Genomic DNA, 13,696 nt, shown 5'->3' on the forward strand with positions numbered 1-13,696 from the left:
CACTAGATTACCCCTGAGGTCCTCTTCTTGTTCTAAATCTATGATCCTAATGTAGTAAACACATATTACAACTTTTTCTAGAACACTCCATCCCTGTATCTTCAAAGAGCTTGAGGCAAAAAGCCCAATGAACATTAAAGATGATATTCCCCAAAACAGACTAAATGATCATCTTTTTTTGGAATAGTTTAAAGATTTATCTCCTGGAAGGCAGGAGAAAATGACCCAAATGACTTGCTGAATATCTAAGGTCTCATTATGGTTCCTTTCATATTTAAGAAATAATCCAAGTATAGTAAGTTGAGGCAGTGTGTTATGGGGTGTTGGTGGCGGGGGGCGGGGGGTGTTTTTTGCAGGGCAATGAGGATTAAGTGACTTGCCCAGAGTTACATAGCTAGTAAGTGTCAAGTGTCTGAGATCAGATTTGAACTCAGGTCCTCTTGAATCCAGGGCTGGTGCTTTATCCACTGTGCCACCTAGCTGCACCAGTATGTTATAGTTTTATAAAAAAATTTGGATTTGGAATCCAAAGAACTGGATTCAAATTTCATGTGACTGTGGTCAAGTCGTTTAACATCTTTGCATTTCAGTTTCCTCCTGTAGAAAAAATGCCAATGCCACTATTTACACTATCTGCCTAATAAGCCTGTTATAAGGAATTACTTTATAAAACTTTAAAGTACCAAAGCTCTGTTAATTAACCTTTTAAAGTTTGTAATTTACTTTACAAATGTGACATTATTTTATCCTCACAACAACCATGGGAGGAAGGTACAACTATTATTCCCATTTTATATATGGGAAAACTGATGCATACATTAGATAAATGACTTGTGCAGGGTCACACTTCTGAGGTTAGATTTGAACTCGGGTTTTCCGGACTCCAGATCCAGTGTTCTATCCACTGAACCACCTAGGTCCTATTATTTGTGCCCTAGCTTCTTAAACTGTGGGTTGTGATGCCATATGGGGTCTCATAACTGAATGTGGAGGTGATAAAAAATTTGCCAACAGTAAAATGTTCTGTATACCTATTTAATAAACCTATATACCTAGGGTCATGTAAAAATTTCTCAGGCAAAAAGGAGTCACAGGTGGAAAGAGTGTAAGAAGCCCTTGCTTATGCAACATAATGCTCCATCTTCTTTTATGTTCATATACCTCCCTCTTAACCCAGAATCTCTCATTTTGTATGAAAACCTTGTGCAGAAGCACAGTATTGATTTTGGAAACAACTCACCTTCAGTGAGAAAGAAGCTTGAATACAAAGCTAGAGCAAGTTATTAAGTAATGTTTAAAATTATAAGTATAATCACCTCTATGCTAACATTTTTTTAAAATGCTTGATAAAATAAATGAGAACCTCCAAATTATTGATAAGAAATCAAGGAACAGATGTTAATTGACAGAGATAAACAGCATCATCCCTAACATGTGAAAAAGTTACGGGCTGATTGCTAACACTCTCTGTAGAAAGAGAATTATTTTCCTGAAGCTGTTTCTTCCATGTGAAAGGAAGAACAGGCCTCTGGGTCTCAAAGTAGATCACTGAATAAAAGGAAATTCAATATCCTAGAAGTGCTGCATCTTTATGTTCATGGCCAGGTCCTCAAATAGGTTGCCTGTTACCCCAGACTGTTACTTGTTACTTGATGTGTTCAGCTTCCACACTGGGTAATTTAAGCCACATTAGATAAAAGCAACATTGTCATCATCACCTCCTTAATCCACGGACTGCACAAAGTAACTGGAAACTACAATGACTTTTTTCTTGACATCAGAAAAAAAATTAGAACCTGAGTGGGGCAGGCAAACCCTCCTTCCCAGTAAGCAGGACAATGATATCTGCATTGAAAAGTCACGCCTAATCCCAAATGAAAAGAGGAGTCAGTTATAATGTCAGAATATATTTATTGTACCCTTTATTTATACATATACAAACAGCCTGCAGAAAAGGGAATGTGGCCAGTTAAGGAGAGCACAGATGTATGTAGGCATACAGAACTGTACACAATTTCCTTCTTCTGATTCAGTGCTAAATACAAACTATGTACAGTTTCTTCAAATCCTGAAAAGTCTTTGGAAATTAGACAGTATTTTCTTTCCCACAAATTGGTCATGCGGAACTTGGAGAATTAACAATAATTAGGTGACCTCATGCGCCTGTTTGAAAAGGGGAGGCGGTCACATCAACTAAGGGATGCTGAATGGAGTCTACTGAGTACAACGTAGGGTTCAGAAGTAACAACTCACCTTCCTAAAGTCTATTCAGGAAAACACAACCAAAAATGACCAAAAGGAAGCACAGTAGACCAAGAAAGGAAAAATCAGCAGTCAAGAAAGTGCAAAGAGAGCATCAGTGAGAACCTTGGTTGAGCGCCTGGACTCTTCCACATTGTTTTAGCAGTAAATGGTTCCACTTATGGAAACCATAGATTCAAAACATTTGATCATTAGAAAATGTCTATCCTAAGGCTCGCCAGAGATCAGATTCCAGTGACCTGCACAAAGACAGAGAAATTGAGTGGTAAAGTTAGGAAAGAAAAAAAAAAACAAGAAGAAAATTTCAACATTATTGTGATGGTATCAAGCAAAATCCAACACTGGAAATCTTTAACCATGCAGTCACTCTCTTTAATATTGATCTTAACATGCCTCATAGACCCTTGTCTGAGATTGAATTGAGTTCTTAAGCATACACTAAGGGAAGTGGAATATTGCTAAAGATGAATGATCTTGGCATTTAATGCCATTCCTTGGGAAACTGAGTTGTAACAGTGGGCATGGAGAAAGCTTTTGCATATTGTACACTCTGTTCCCAAACTAGGTAGTACTATTTTTGTGCTCTAGTGAGAGCCTACTTACCACAATGTAGTATAATTCTATCTTGCAACAACCAAAAACAGAATTATAGTGATGCCAAAACCATTTGAAAGGGTATCATTTCATATTATCATCCTTAATCAGATGGAAAATGAGATGGGTTGGACATGTGGTGAGAATGAGGAAAAGCAGATGAATAGCCAGAGTAGTACACTGAGATAAAAAAGAGCAAGGGGAAGACCTGAAGTATATTGGATAGAATTTCTGTGGTGACCACAGTAGGAAATATGGACCAAGTCTGAGACGTGGAACAATTTTGACTTGCATGGGTTGAGGGAATATTCAAAATGATGCAAGTACAGCTCTTTCAAAGCATCAAAACATCAAATCAGATGGATAAAGAAACATATGTGTCAGTCCCAAGCCAATGTCTTCAATTACTATCATCATCCCAGCCTAGCTATTGAGACTCTTTGAGACTCAAATAGCTCTCAGAAAACAAGACTGTCAGCTCTATTCACTCCAGCATTCCTGTATTTTAAGCCAAAGAAACTTAAAAAAAAGTTTTTAAGTCCAGAATGTTATTGTCTCTAATGATTGAAGCTTTACCCCACTACCTATTCTCTCCTTCACCATTAGTTCTATCTCAGGCCACTTCTCCATCCAGACAACTGAAATTCTTTGAGCTCAAGGCAAGCTGGAAAAGGGAATTTCCAGGTCCAGGCTGACATAGTCTCCTAAGCTAAAATCAACCACAAGAGAGGCCTAAATCCAGGAATAAGACATGATCATGGCACAGGAATGCTGTTGGCTAGCTCTGCTAGTTAGAGAGCTGATGAGGCTAGGATCAAATGTTCAATCCCATAGATTCAAAGTATGTTATGATGTGTGTCATGACAACATACTGCACTCCTGTACCTGGCCAGCCCTCTCTTAAATGGATATCCTTAAAAACAAGAGTATTATATATTATAGATCATGGCAAAGTCAATCCCACTACCCCCAAATCACTTAAAGTAAATGCTCTATTGATTCTGGGTGAGGAACATTATACTACATTACAGAGAAAGATCAGCAACTTCTCCATTGCTGTCACCTGTGATATTTGAAGTTGATGGATGTGACAATTGTCAATTCCCTCAGTCCCTTAATAGATTCATTCTTAGGTAATTCATTATTTCTTCCTGTCTGTTGATCTTGACTTCACTAGTGAATCCTGTCAAGACTTTCCCTTATTTGGGGCAGTAAATGCAGTCAACAGAATCATCAACCATTTTCCCCCTAAAAAAAAATGGCTTTAAAAAACAAATGAAAATTGAGGGTTAGAGCGGGAGTGATGGAAAGGACAATTACAAGGTATCCATAAAACTTAAATTTTACTTTGGATGTTGATCCCAACCAGGAGGTAAAACTTAAATAGGGCCACATAGAGATGTATATTGCCGAGATCAGTGCTACAGTATCTTATGTTGGAAAGCCAGATGATGTTCTAAATATATTGTTTTGAGAAGTTTTGATAACAATTTGTAAAGATCTACCTGATTTATTATTTGCAACAATATTTGAAACATTGTGCAGGCAGTATACCATGAAAAGAACAATGGACTTGGTTGTAGTTGGAAGACTTGAATTTGAATCCATTTCATCTTAGTGTCACTACGGGTTTATCTCTTCCCTGAATAGTTGTACTGGTTACTTCACAGGGTGGTTGTAAAGAAAGAACTTTGTAAACTTCATAATGTTTCATATAAATTGGAGATAGAATGATCATAATTAATGACAGTGACAACCACTGCATGGTGCTAGTGTAGGAATGCTAATAATGTCCTTAAGGGATACCTATAATCAATCAATGCCAAGGAAACAGATAAAATGGGAGAAAGGAGTCCTTTGCTGCCTAAAGTAAACTCATGATTTAAGGTGGCAGGAGATTGAGGAGGAGAAATGACTAGACAAAAGTGGTGAACAGCTTCTGGCATCAAATGAAAAATTCTAAACAAATGCTCATAATGTTGCAGTGGACCCAGTTCTGAATTTCAACTTTGTACAGAGCACCTAGCTAAGAAAAGTACACATTTTATTTTTATTTTTTGTGTGTGGGGGGCAATGAGGATTAAGTGACTTGCCCAGGGTCACACAGCTAGTAAGTGTTAAGTGTCTGAGGCTGGATTTGAACTCAGGTGCTCCTGAATCCAGGGCTGGTACTTTATCCACTGCACCACCTAGCTGCCTCCATGGTACACATTTTAGATACACCACCCTGTGGTCATGTAGCTTATAGTCTTGTACAGCAGATCAATCTAAATTGAAGCTTCTTAAACTGTGGGTTGCAACCCCATATAGGGTTCCCCACTAAACATGGGGATCATGAAAAATTTAGCAATAGTAAAAGGTTCTGTACACCTATTTTATATACTTATATACCTGGGGACATAAAAATTTCTTGGACAAAAAAGGGTTGTGAGTTGAAAAAGTTTAGGATGTCCTGATCTAAACTACATACATTCTGTGTTGTTTTTTTTCTGTAGAGTAAGAACAACTCATGTACACGTTTAGATTTTTAAAAGTTTCTTGGGTACTAGTAAACAAGTATTAGAAACTAAAGTACACCTTCAGAATCCAGAATATAAACCAGATTTTCCTCAGAAATGGAACCCAAAGCAGCACCAGACTAAAAAATTTGGAAGTCAGCATTGAACTGAGGTTGCTGGACTAAAATAAAATGAGGCAAGAACTATGTGCATTTGTGCTGCTCTAACACTTAAAAACAGTTACCTTGACAAGCAATGCTGATGGGACCTCAGTTCATTCTGATCCTGTCTTGTGCTCAGCATGCATGTCAAAGAAATTATTTTACCAGAATGAATATCAGAAATGAACTGGAGACATTTCATGCTGATGAATATATACCAGGAAGGGCTGATCTCTACCCAAATCAGTTCCTTCTACAAAAGTAGAGAATGTTTAATCAGCTTCCTGGGATTACAAAGTGGAATTTTATTTTAACAAGCATCCCAGGACAGCCAAGTTGCTCTTTTCTTTAAGGACCACTCAAACAGGATCACAATAGGAGCAATATCAAAAAGTGGAGAAGAAATACATGAAAGAAGGTAAACTGAGAGTGGGGATCCCTCAGCCAATCAGCCCCAAAGGGCTCGAAAATGCTTTAGCTTGTTTGAGTTTGAGTGCAGCTTGTCTCCAAAACCAAAGTTTTATGTAAGGGAATAGGCTACCTCTATACTACATCTTCTTAGATTCCCACTTAGTGGCCTACTAACACAAGAAGAGGGAAGATTCACTCTGAGGAGGTAGGCTCACTCTGGTCACAGAGGTCAGAAATACTTACCTTCTCAGAGTTGGACTTTATAACTTTTAAATTTACTTTCTATTGCCTTGGCAAGATCTCATCTGGAACAATGCATACAGTTTGGGTCCCCACCTTTCAAAAGAGATATTGAAAGATTAGAAAGTGTTCAGGAAAGAAAGGGCTGTGGAATTTGTAAAAGGTGAAAAGGTGAGCAAGTAGCTCATGTTTTTCAGTTGTGTCTAACTCTTTGTGACCTTATTTGGGGTTTTCTTGGCAAAGATACTGGAGGGCTTTGCTATCTCCTTCTCCAGCTCATTTTACAGATGAGAAAACTGAGGCAAACAGGATTAAGTAACTCATTCAGGGTTACAAAGATAGTCTGATGCCACATTTGAATTTAGGAAGATGAGTTTTCCTGACTTTGGGCCCAGCACTCTATCCTTTGTGCCACCTAGTGACCCATACAAGAGATCAAACTGCCTCCTCTTGGAGAAAGAAAGTTGGAAAAGAAATTCTGAATGCCAGGAAAATGTTTGCACTTCATTTGTTCCCTGTGTATTTGGTAGATTGGGTTCATGATGTTATGAAATTAATCTCTTTCCTAAACCTTAACTTCCATAACTTCTGTCTTTTGACTAGCCCTCAAAATTCCACTAATAGAAGCTGGCTGGAATTAGGGATGACTTTAAGTTAAGTTTGCAAATAGACTCAAACCCTTACCAGCACACAAAAATGGTTTTCTAGCCCTTAGCATTTTCAGCAGCTCTATTGACAGTTATCTGTGTCATAATCATAATAATGTACCTGATAGTAATGTGCATCAGTAGCTTGAATTGGTGTTCAATATTTAACATCTTATTAGCGGTGTGATCCTGGGCAAGTCACTGAACTGCTGTTTGCCTTGGTTTTCTCAACTGTAAAATTGGGATAATAATAGCACCTACCACCCAAAGTTGTTGTGAGGATCAAGTGAGATAATTGTTCAATGCTTAAGCACAGTGTCTCACACATAGTAAGTGCTACATAAATGTAAGTCATTATTATTATTATTATTATTACTCTCATTATCTATAGCCTTGATTTTATTTTTTTTTCAGGTGCTAGCCAAACAGATGTCATAGTAATTTGTACAATTTTTGTATTTATTCACTGGTTTCTGGGTTTATAAGGGTTTGGGAAACTACAACATTTTGCAAACAAGTTTTCTTACCAGGAAGCCAAGTATATATTGAGTCTCCTCTTTCTGTTGCTCCCCCCTACACATGCACAAAGCAGAATCATTCTGTCTGGTAGTGGTCAAAAATGAATACTCTTTAGCTCTCCAAGAAGACCAAAGCTCTTTAAGTGAAAAAGGATGAAAAAACTTCCAGAAATCCTATTTCTCCAAGACAGTTTGGCAATTTGGTGTTGCCGGGCTCTCTGTTCTACCAAGCATAACGATGTGTACAGATTTTTCTGTTCTATAAAGGCCATTCTAACCAGTGAATGATGAAGGCCAAGGAGCAAACTGAGGAGAGTGGATGAAAAGCTTCTTTAGAAAATGTTTTCCCTGTGGCCATTTTGGCATTACCTGCCGTTAAGTCTCTATAATAGAGTTGTTCTATCAACCTTCCTTTTCTTGCCTCCCCCTCATTGATTATCTATAGCAGGGTCATTAACCTTACTCCAGCTTCCCTTCAAACCTTTAGTAAAATGCAGGAAATTCATGATTATCACTAATATTACATGCAGAAATAGCAAAGCTAGCCTGTGTTTATGCCTGGTGCAAATGAAATCTATCTCACTCCTATGACCAAGAGAAACAGGTGAATATATTATAAGCAATTAGAAACATGGGTACTTTACATACTCTTCCACTATTGCAAAAATTCATCTGCAAGGTGTTATTTTTTTTTAAATGTTGGAATATATTTTCCTAGAGAGACAAATTTATAAAAGGCTGTTTGGTTCCAGGACAATCTAAGTCTATTTGATTTGAAATATATCTGAAATATCAGTAGTTTGCATTTAAAAAAAAAAAAGCAGAAAATACTATTTCAATACTATTGAAACCTCTCAAACTAAATAAAAACCATGGCTTAAAATTTATCATAAACACTTATTCATTAGAAGCAGGTAGATATAAGTTAGGAAAAAATAGTAAATGGTGGTTTTTGTGTAAACTAAGAAGGCAATTTCTTGAATTTGTAAAGGCTTTAGAAGATGATAGCATGGGACCTTTACTGTTACGGATTTCATTTCGAAATTTAGTTTTCATTTTCCTTCACATTGTATACCTAGCACTTCTATGCTTTAAGATTTATGAAACTCAGGGCAGCTAGCTGGCACAGTGGATAGAGCACCAGCCCTGGAGTCAGGAGTACCTGAGTTCAAATCCAGCTTCAGACACTTAACACTTACTAGCTGTGTGACCCCGGGCAAGTCACTTAATCCCAATTGCCTCACTAAAAAAAAAAAAAAGATTTATGAAACTCATTACATGTAACCTCATTTGATCCTTGTAAAAGCCCTGAGTGACAGATGAGAAAAGTGAAGCTGAGAGAGTTCAGGTTACTTGTGCAGGATCCTGCAGTTAGTAAGTATCTAAGATAGGACTCTAACTTAGGTCTTCCCAAATTCATGTCTAACTCAGCCCCCTGGTTTTTGGTTTGTTTGTTTGGTTTTTGTTTTTTTTAGTGAGGCAATTGGGGTTAAGTGACTTGCCCAGGGTCACACAACTAGTAAGTGTCAAGTGTCTGAGGCCGGATTTGAACTCAGGTACTCCTGACTCCAGGGCCAGTGCTCTATCCACTGCGACACCTAGCTGCCCGTTTGGTTGGTTTTTAAATGTTTATAAACCATGATTTGGGTAGCACTGTTTCTGGCTCACAAATGGAACACAGAAAGGAGAAAGAAGGAAGAAAAGATTTAAGGTGACAGAACAAGAGTTTAAAAATCCACAAAAGGAAGAAGATGGTGGTTGTTCAACATGACTAAAGTGGAAATATGTTTAACATGATTGTAATGTATAACCTATTTCAGATTGCTTGCTGGCTTTGGGAGGGGAAAGGGAAAGGAGGGGGGATAAAAACTTGGAACTCAAAAAAATCTTTACATCTAATTGGAAAAAAGTTTTTTAAAAATTAAAAAATAAAGAAAACACGTTTAAAATGTGAGAAGGGGAATACTTCATGTGGAAGTAATGAGCTGTGAGCAATAAAAAACCAAGCCAAACAAACAAGCAAATGGAAAAGGACACATTTATGATCGTCCTTAGGAAAAAGAAAGCTGTTGGGAAGTAGGGTGGGATAGTTGCCCACAGAGGCCACCAGGTGGTGCCATGAGTACCAGACAATTTCATTGTCCTGAATGAATTTGTAACTTACCAGAACAGAATAAGTGTGTCTACAAAGTGTACAACCACCCACTCAAGTATGCAGGATATACATGTACCTATATTTGCCAAACTATAGGTCAGCAAATAAGAGTAAGCCTAAAAGCAAATTGGCATTCATAAATCCCTGAATGACATTTTTTGGGGGGAAATTTTTCCATTAGAAACTCTGCAAAAGGTGAAGTTAAGTTATTCTTGGATATTGTCATAAGGATATAAAAGATTAAGGTAAACTTTGTTGTGGAAAAAAGCCAGTGGCCACAGTTTAAAAAATAAATAAAAGGAAAACAAAACTATGTAGTATTTCCATGCTACTAACACTGGAGTTCTTTTTAATCTGAAGGGGAAGGAAAAGGGAAAGTGAAGAAGCATTTATTAAACACTCAGTATGTAATGGCCCCGTGCTGTTTTACAATTGTTATCTCAATTAATATTTGCAAATATTATGATTGCAAAGGCATGAAGGTGAGACATGGAGCATTGTGTGCCACAAACTGTAGATGGGCCAATATGGCTGTAGAATATGTGCAGGGGAGTTGAACATGAGAAGACTAAGTGGGAAGGGGTCAAGTCTCCAAGATTTAACAAAGGATATTAAACTGAATTGTGTAGGAAATTAATTCCGAAGGAAGGAAGTGGGGGGGAGGAAGGAAAATGATATGGTCAAATCTAAAACAAAGTGATTTAGGAAAATCATTTTGGCATTCATATGGAGGATAAATTAGAATAGGAAGAGACTGCAGGGGGACTAATTAGAAGGCTATTGCAATAAATAGTCCAGGTGAAAACTGTAGAGAGCCTGATTTAGGGTGGCAGCTGTGTGAGGAGCCAGGACATATACATAGGAGATAATATAGAGAAAGAAATTATAAGATTTGGCAACTTACTAACAATAGAGAAGTCTAAGGAAAGTTCAGTAGTGCCTTTGCACTGTAATAGGGAAGTTCAGAAGAGTGAGAAGTTTTGGGAGAAGAGTGAGGTTTATTTTGGGTATGTTGAGTTTGAGATGACTATTCAGCTCAAAACGTCTAACAAGCAGTTGGTAATAGGGGACCAGAGGCCAGGAGAAAAACAGACTGGATAAATAGATCTGGGAATCATTTGTATAGTAATAACTGAACTCATGGAAGCTGAAGGGATCAAGTCATCAGCTCAGAGTAAGAGAATATAGTGAGAGACAAATATACTAAGAGAACATAGAAAAAAAAGAAGAGGGTCCTGGTCAGAGTTTTAGGGGACTTCCAGTAAGTATGACATAGATAAAGATCCAAGCTAGACAAAAAGAAGAATGCAAGGCAGAACAGTAATGAAAAACAAGAAAGGAAAGGCAATACAGCGGGGGAAGGTGGTAAATGGTGTCAAATGCGGCAGAGAGGTCATGAGGGATGAGGATAGAAAAGAGGCCATTAGATTTGGGATTTAAGAGAGCATTGGTAACTTTGGGGAGAGCCAATGGTATTAGGTTACTTTCCCCTCTCTTCTAAACCTTTTAGTAAATGACAAAGAATTAATTAGTGAATTTTAATGAAACACTTAGCAACACATCTAAGTTTCTGAAAGCCAATTTAATATTCTCTTAATATTTCTACATGAATTTTATCTGCTGGCTAATTACATATTACAAGCCTGAGTTCCCAAATCTTGAATGTGAGAATGACATCTGATCATAGAGATTGGACTATACAACCTTTAAGTTCTTTTCTAGCTCTCAAATTCTCTAATTCTATGACTACATTCTTGGGATAGTGAAAGCATAAATAGAATAACATAAAAGTACACTGAACTCTTTGAAATCATGAGAAATAATTGAGGCTCTCAAAATAGTTGAGCTATAACTTATATTCAGTCAAATCTGATTACCTGGATGACTATATATGTAAACATTGCCATTTGGTAAATAAATTTAAATGTCATTATAAGACATTTCTCTTTAGAACTCTAGACTGATTCATTTTTTCCCTTTAGTCTGTTCTTTCATTTGGATGATAGTTACTCATCATACAGGATAGTGGTAATGTAAAATGTGCCTCCGACTTTTAACATAATAGAGCATATAGCTTTTATTTATTTTTTAAATTTTGGGGTGGGTGGGGCAATGATGGTTAAGTGACTTGCTCAGGATCACACAGCTACTTAAGTGTCAAGTGTCTGAGGCTGGATTTGAACTTGGGTCCTCCTGAATCCAGGGCCCAGGCTTTATCAACTGCACCACCTACCTGCTCCAGCATATAAATTTTAAACAACTAATTCAGTCTTTCTTGATTGAAAATTTTTAGCTGGTTGTAAATGAATTAGATAAGCAAATGATTTTAATAATAAACTTGGGCTCAGGAAGGTATTTTTGTTATTAGATATTTTTTTTGGTATGATCTGAATGACCTGTTACATATTTTGGATACAGACCATGAAAACTATCCAACAACGTGAAAATGTTGACATCTAGTATTTATAGATAAAATTTTGCTGCACCCAAAGGGGGAAAAGAAATAAATCAAAGTAGGATAATACACAGTCAATAATGTATATTCACTATGGTAAGACACACTTCCTGGGAATACCTTTAAGGTTCCTAGTAGTCTTTCAAGATACAATACTGGCAGGGTCCCTTATGAAACCAGATTCTTTGGGGTCTTAAGTTATCTCCTAGTGCCTGAGGAATGGCATATCTCACCACAGTTCTTTGATAGCATAATTTTCAGGTACTCAAGAACTCTCCAAAGCGAAGAGAGGCTTCACACGTGCTTGGCTTTTACATTAGTAATATCAGTTAGGTGGAAGTTGCCTCTATGCAGTCCTATATTTGCCTATCTTCCCTGGATATTGCCTTATTAGAGAATAGTGCATAATTAACCCTGAAAAGACAGGGGTGTGAAACTGCATATGCCAAACAGGGAAGTTCAATTGAATCTCTATGAAAACATGGTTAATTAGCCCATATAATCATATCATGTAATGGAAAAGATGAAGTTCTAATTTCAAAGCCATTTACACCTCACAATGTCACTCATAATGGAGATTAGTATGTACCCAGAAAGTTAGGGAAAAGCATTCAGTTCAAATATGATTGCTTTGGGTGAGAGGCAGCAGAGGGTAATGGAAAAGAATCATTAATTTCTAAGGCTGCTTTTTTTTTTTCAATTTGATTTCACAATCATACTTGTAGCTGCTTGGTTAATTCCTTGACATGAAGGAATTAATGAAGTCCATTAAAACAAATGATATTAAGCAAAAAAGAAGTTTGAAATGTTTTTTCTTACCGAACTCATTCCTTTACTTATTTATTTTTATTATTTATTCCTTTATTTATTTAGTCTGTACACTGCAGGTGAGCAAAACTTTTTTTTTTATGGGGCAATGAGGGTCAAGTGACTTGCCCAGGGTCACACAGCTAGTAAGTGTCAAGTGTCTGAGGCAAGATTTGAACTCAGGTCCTACTGAATCCAGGGACAGTACTTTATCCACTGTGCCACCTAGCTGCCCCCTACTTTTCTATATATTTTTAAACCACATTCAGGGAAGTTATAACTTACACAAGAAAAGGGGGGCAGGAGGTATTATTTTTGAAATGTATTCCTCAAGATCCCTCCCCTCTTCTCTTTTTTCTAAGGTTGACACTGTCAAGGGGAATTGGCAAGAGGAGTCATCTTCTTGATGAATACCAGACCTACACTTCATTAAAAACGAAAGAAAACAAAACAGGGGCTAAGCTACCATATCTTTCATGGGAACCTGTCTCAGAAAACCTTATTACATTCCAATAATATGAACCCAGAAAGTCTGTATCATCAGTGTTGAGTCACTAAGCATATCAGTCAGAACCCCAGAAAGCAAACTACTAGAGCATTCTAGGTTTTTCCTATAGTGACTAGCATTACTTGTGAGATATCTCACCTTCAGGTATTTGTTATTTTGCCCTTCCCTTGAACTGAGTGATTAGCAAAAGCACCAAAAAGAATTTACTTTTCTTCTTCACACAAGGGACAATGATATCCCCCAAACATCACAAGTTGGGATTACTGACAGGCTATGATCTGATTTGCTTCACTTTGTTGCCTCCAAGTTTAGAGGGTTGGAAATTGTACTAGGGAGTCAGTTCTGGGGATTCTAACATTATCTTTGTTAAACCACCTGTGGAAAATGGGCAAATCATTTCCCTGAGCCTCAGTTTCATCTCTTTAAGCAGTGGAGTGGAA

General features: G+C 37.3%; 1 protein-coding gene across 5 annotated transcripts in view; it reads right to left on the minus strand.

The window, feature by feature from the left end:
- Positions 1–1,894: 1,894 nt before the first annotated feature.
- RDX (radixin) overlaps positions 1,895–13,696 on the minus strand; it is a 128,582-nt gene continuing 116,780 nt past the window's right edge. For 3 of the 5 annotated variants that reach the window (XM_043990901.1, XM_043990900.1, XM_043990902.1), the window contains 2 exons: positions 6,170–6,262; positions 1,895–2,501 (listed from right to left, as the gene is read on the minus strand). In XM_043990901.1, the coding sequence (XP_043846836.1) occupies positions 6,202–6,262 (61 nt within the window). In that variant the 3' untranslated portion in view covers positions 1,895–2,501; positions 6,170–6,201. The remainder of the gene's footprint in view (positions 2,502–6,169; positions 6,263–13,696) is intronic. The other 2 variants (XM_043990904.1, XM_043990903.1) reach the window with 1 other exon arrangement.

This window comes from Dromiciops gliroides, chromosome 3 (genome assembly GCF_019393635.1).
Source record: "Dromiciops gliroides isolate mDroGli1 chromosome 3, mDroGli1.pri, whole genome shotgun sequence".
Lineage (NCBI taxonomy): Eukaryota > Metazoa > Chordata > Mammalia > Microbiotheria > Microbiotheriidae > Dromiciops > Dromiciops gliroides.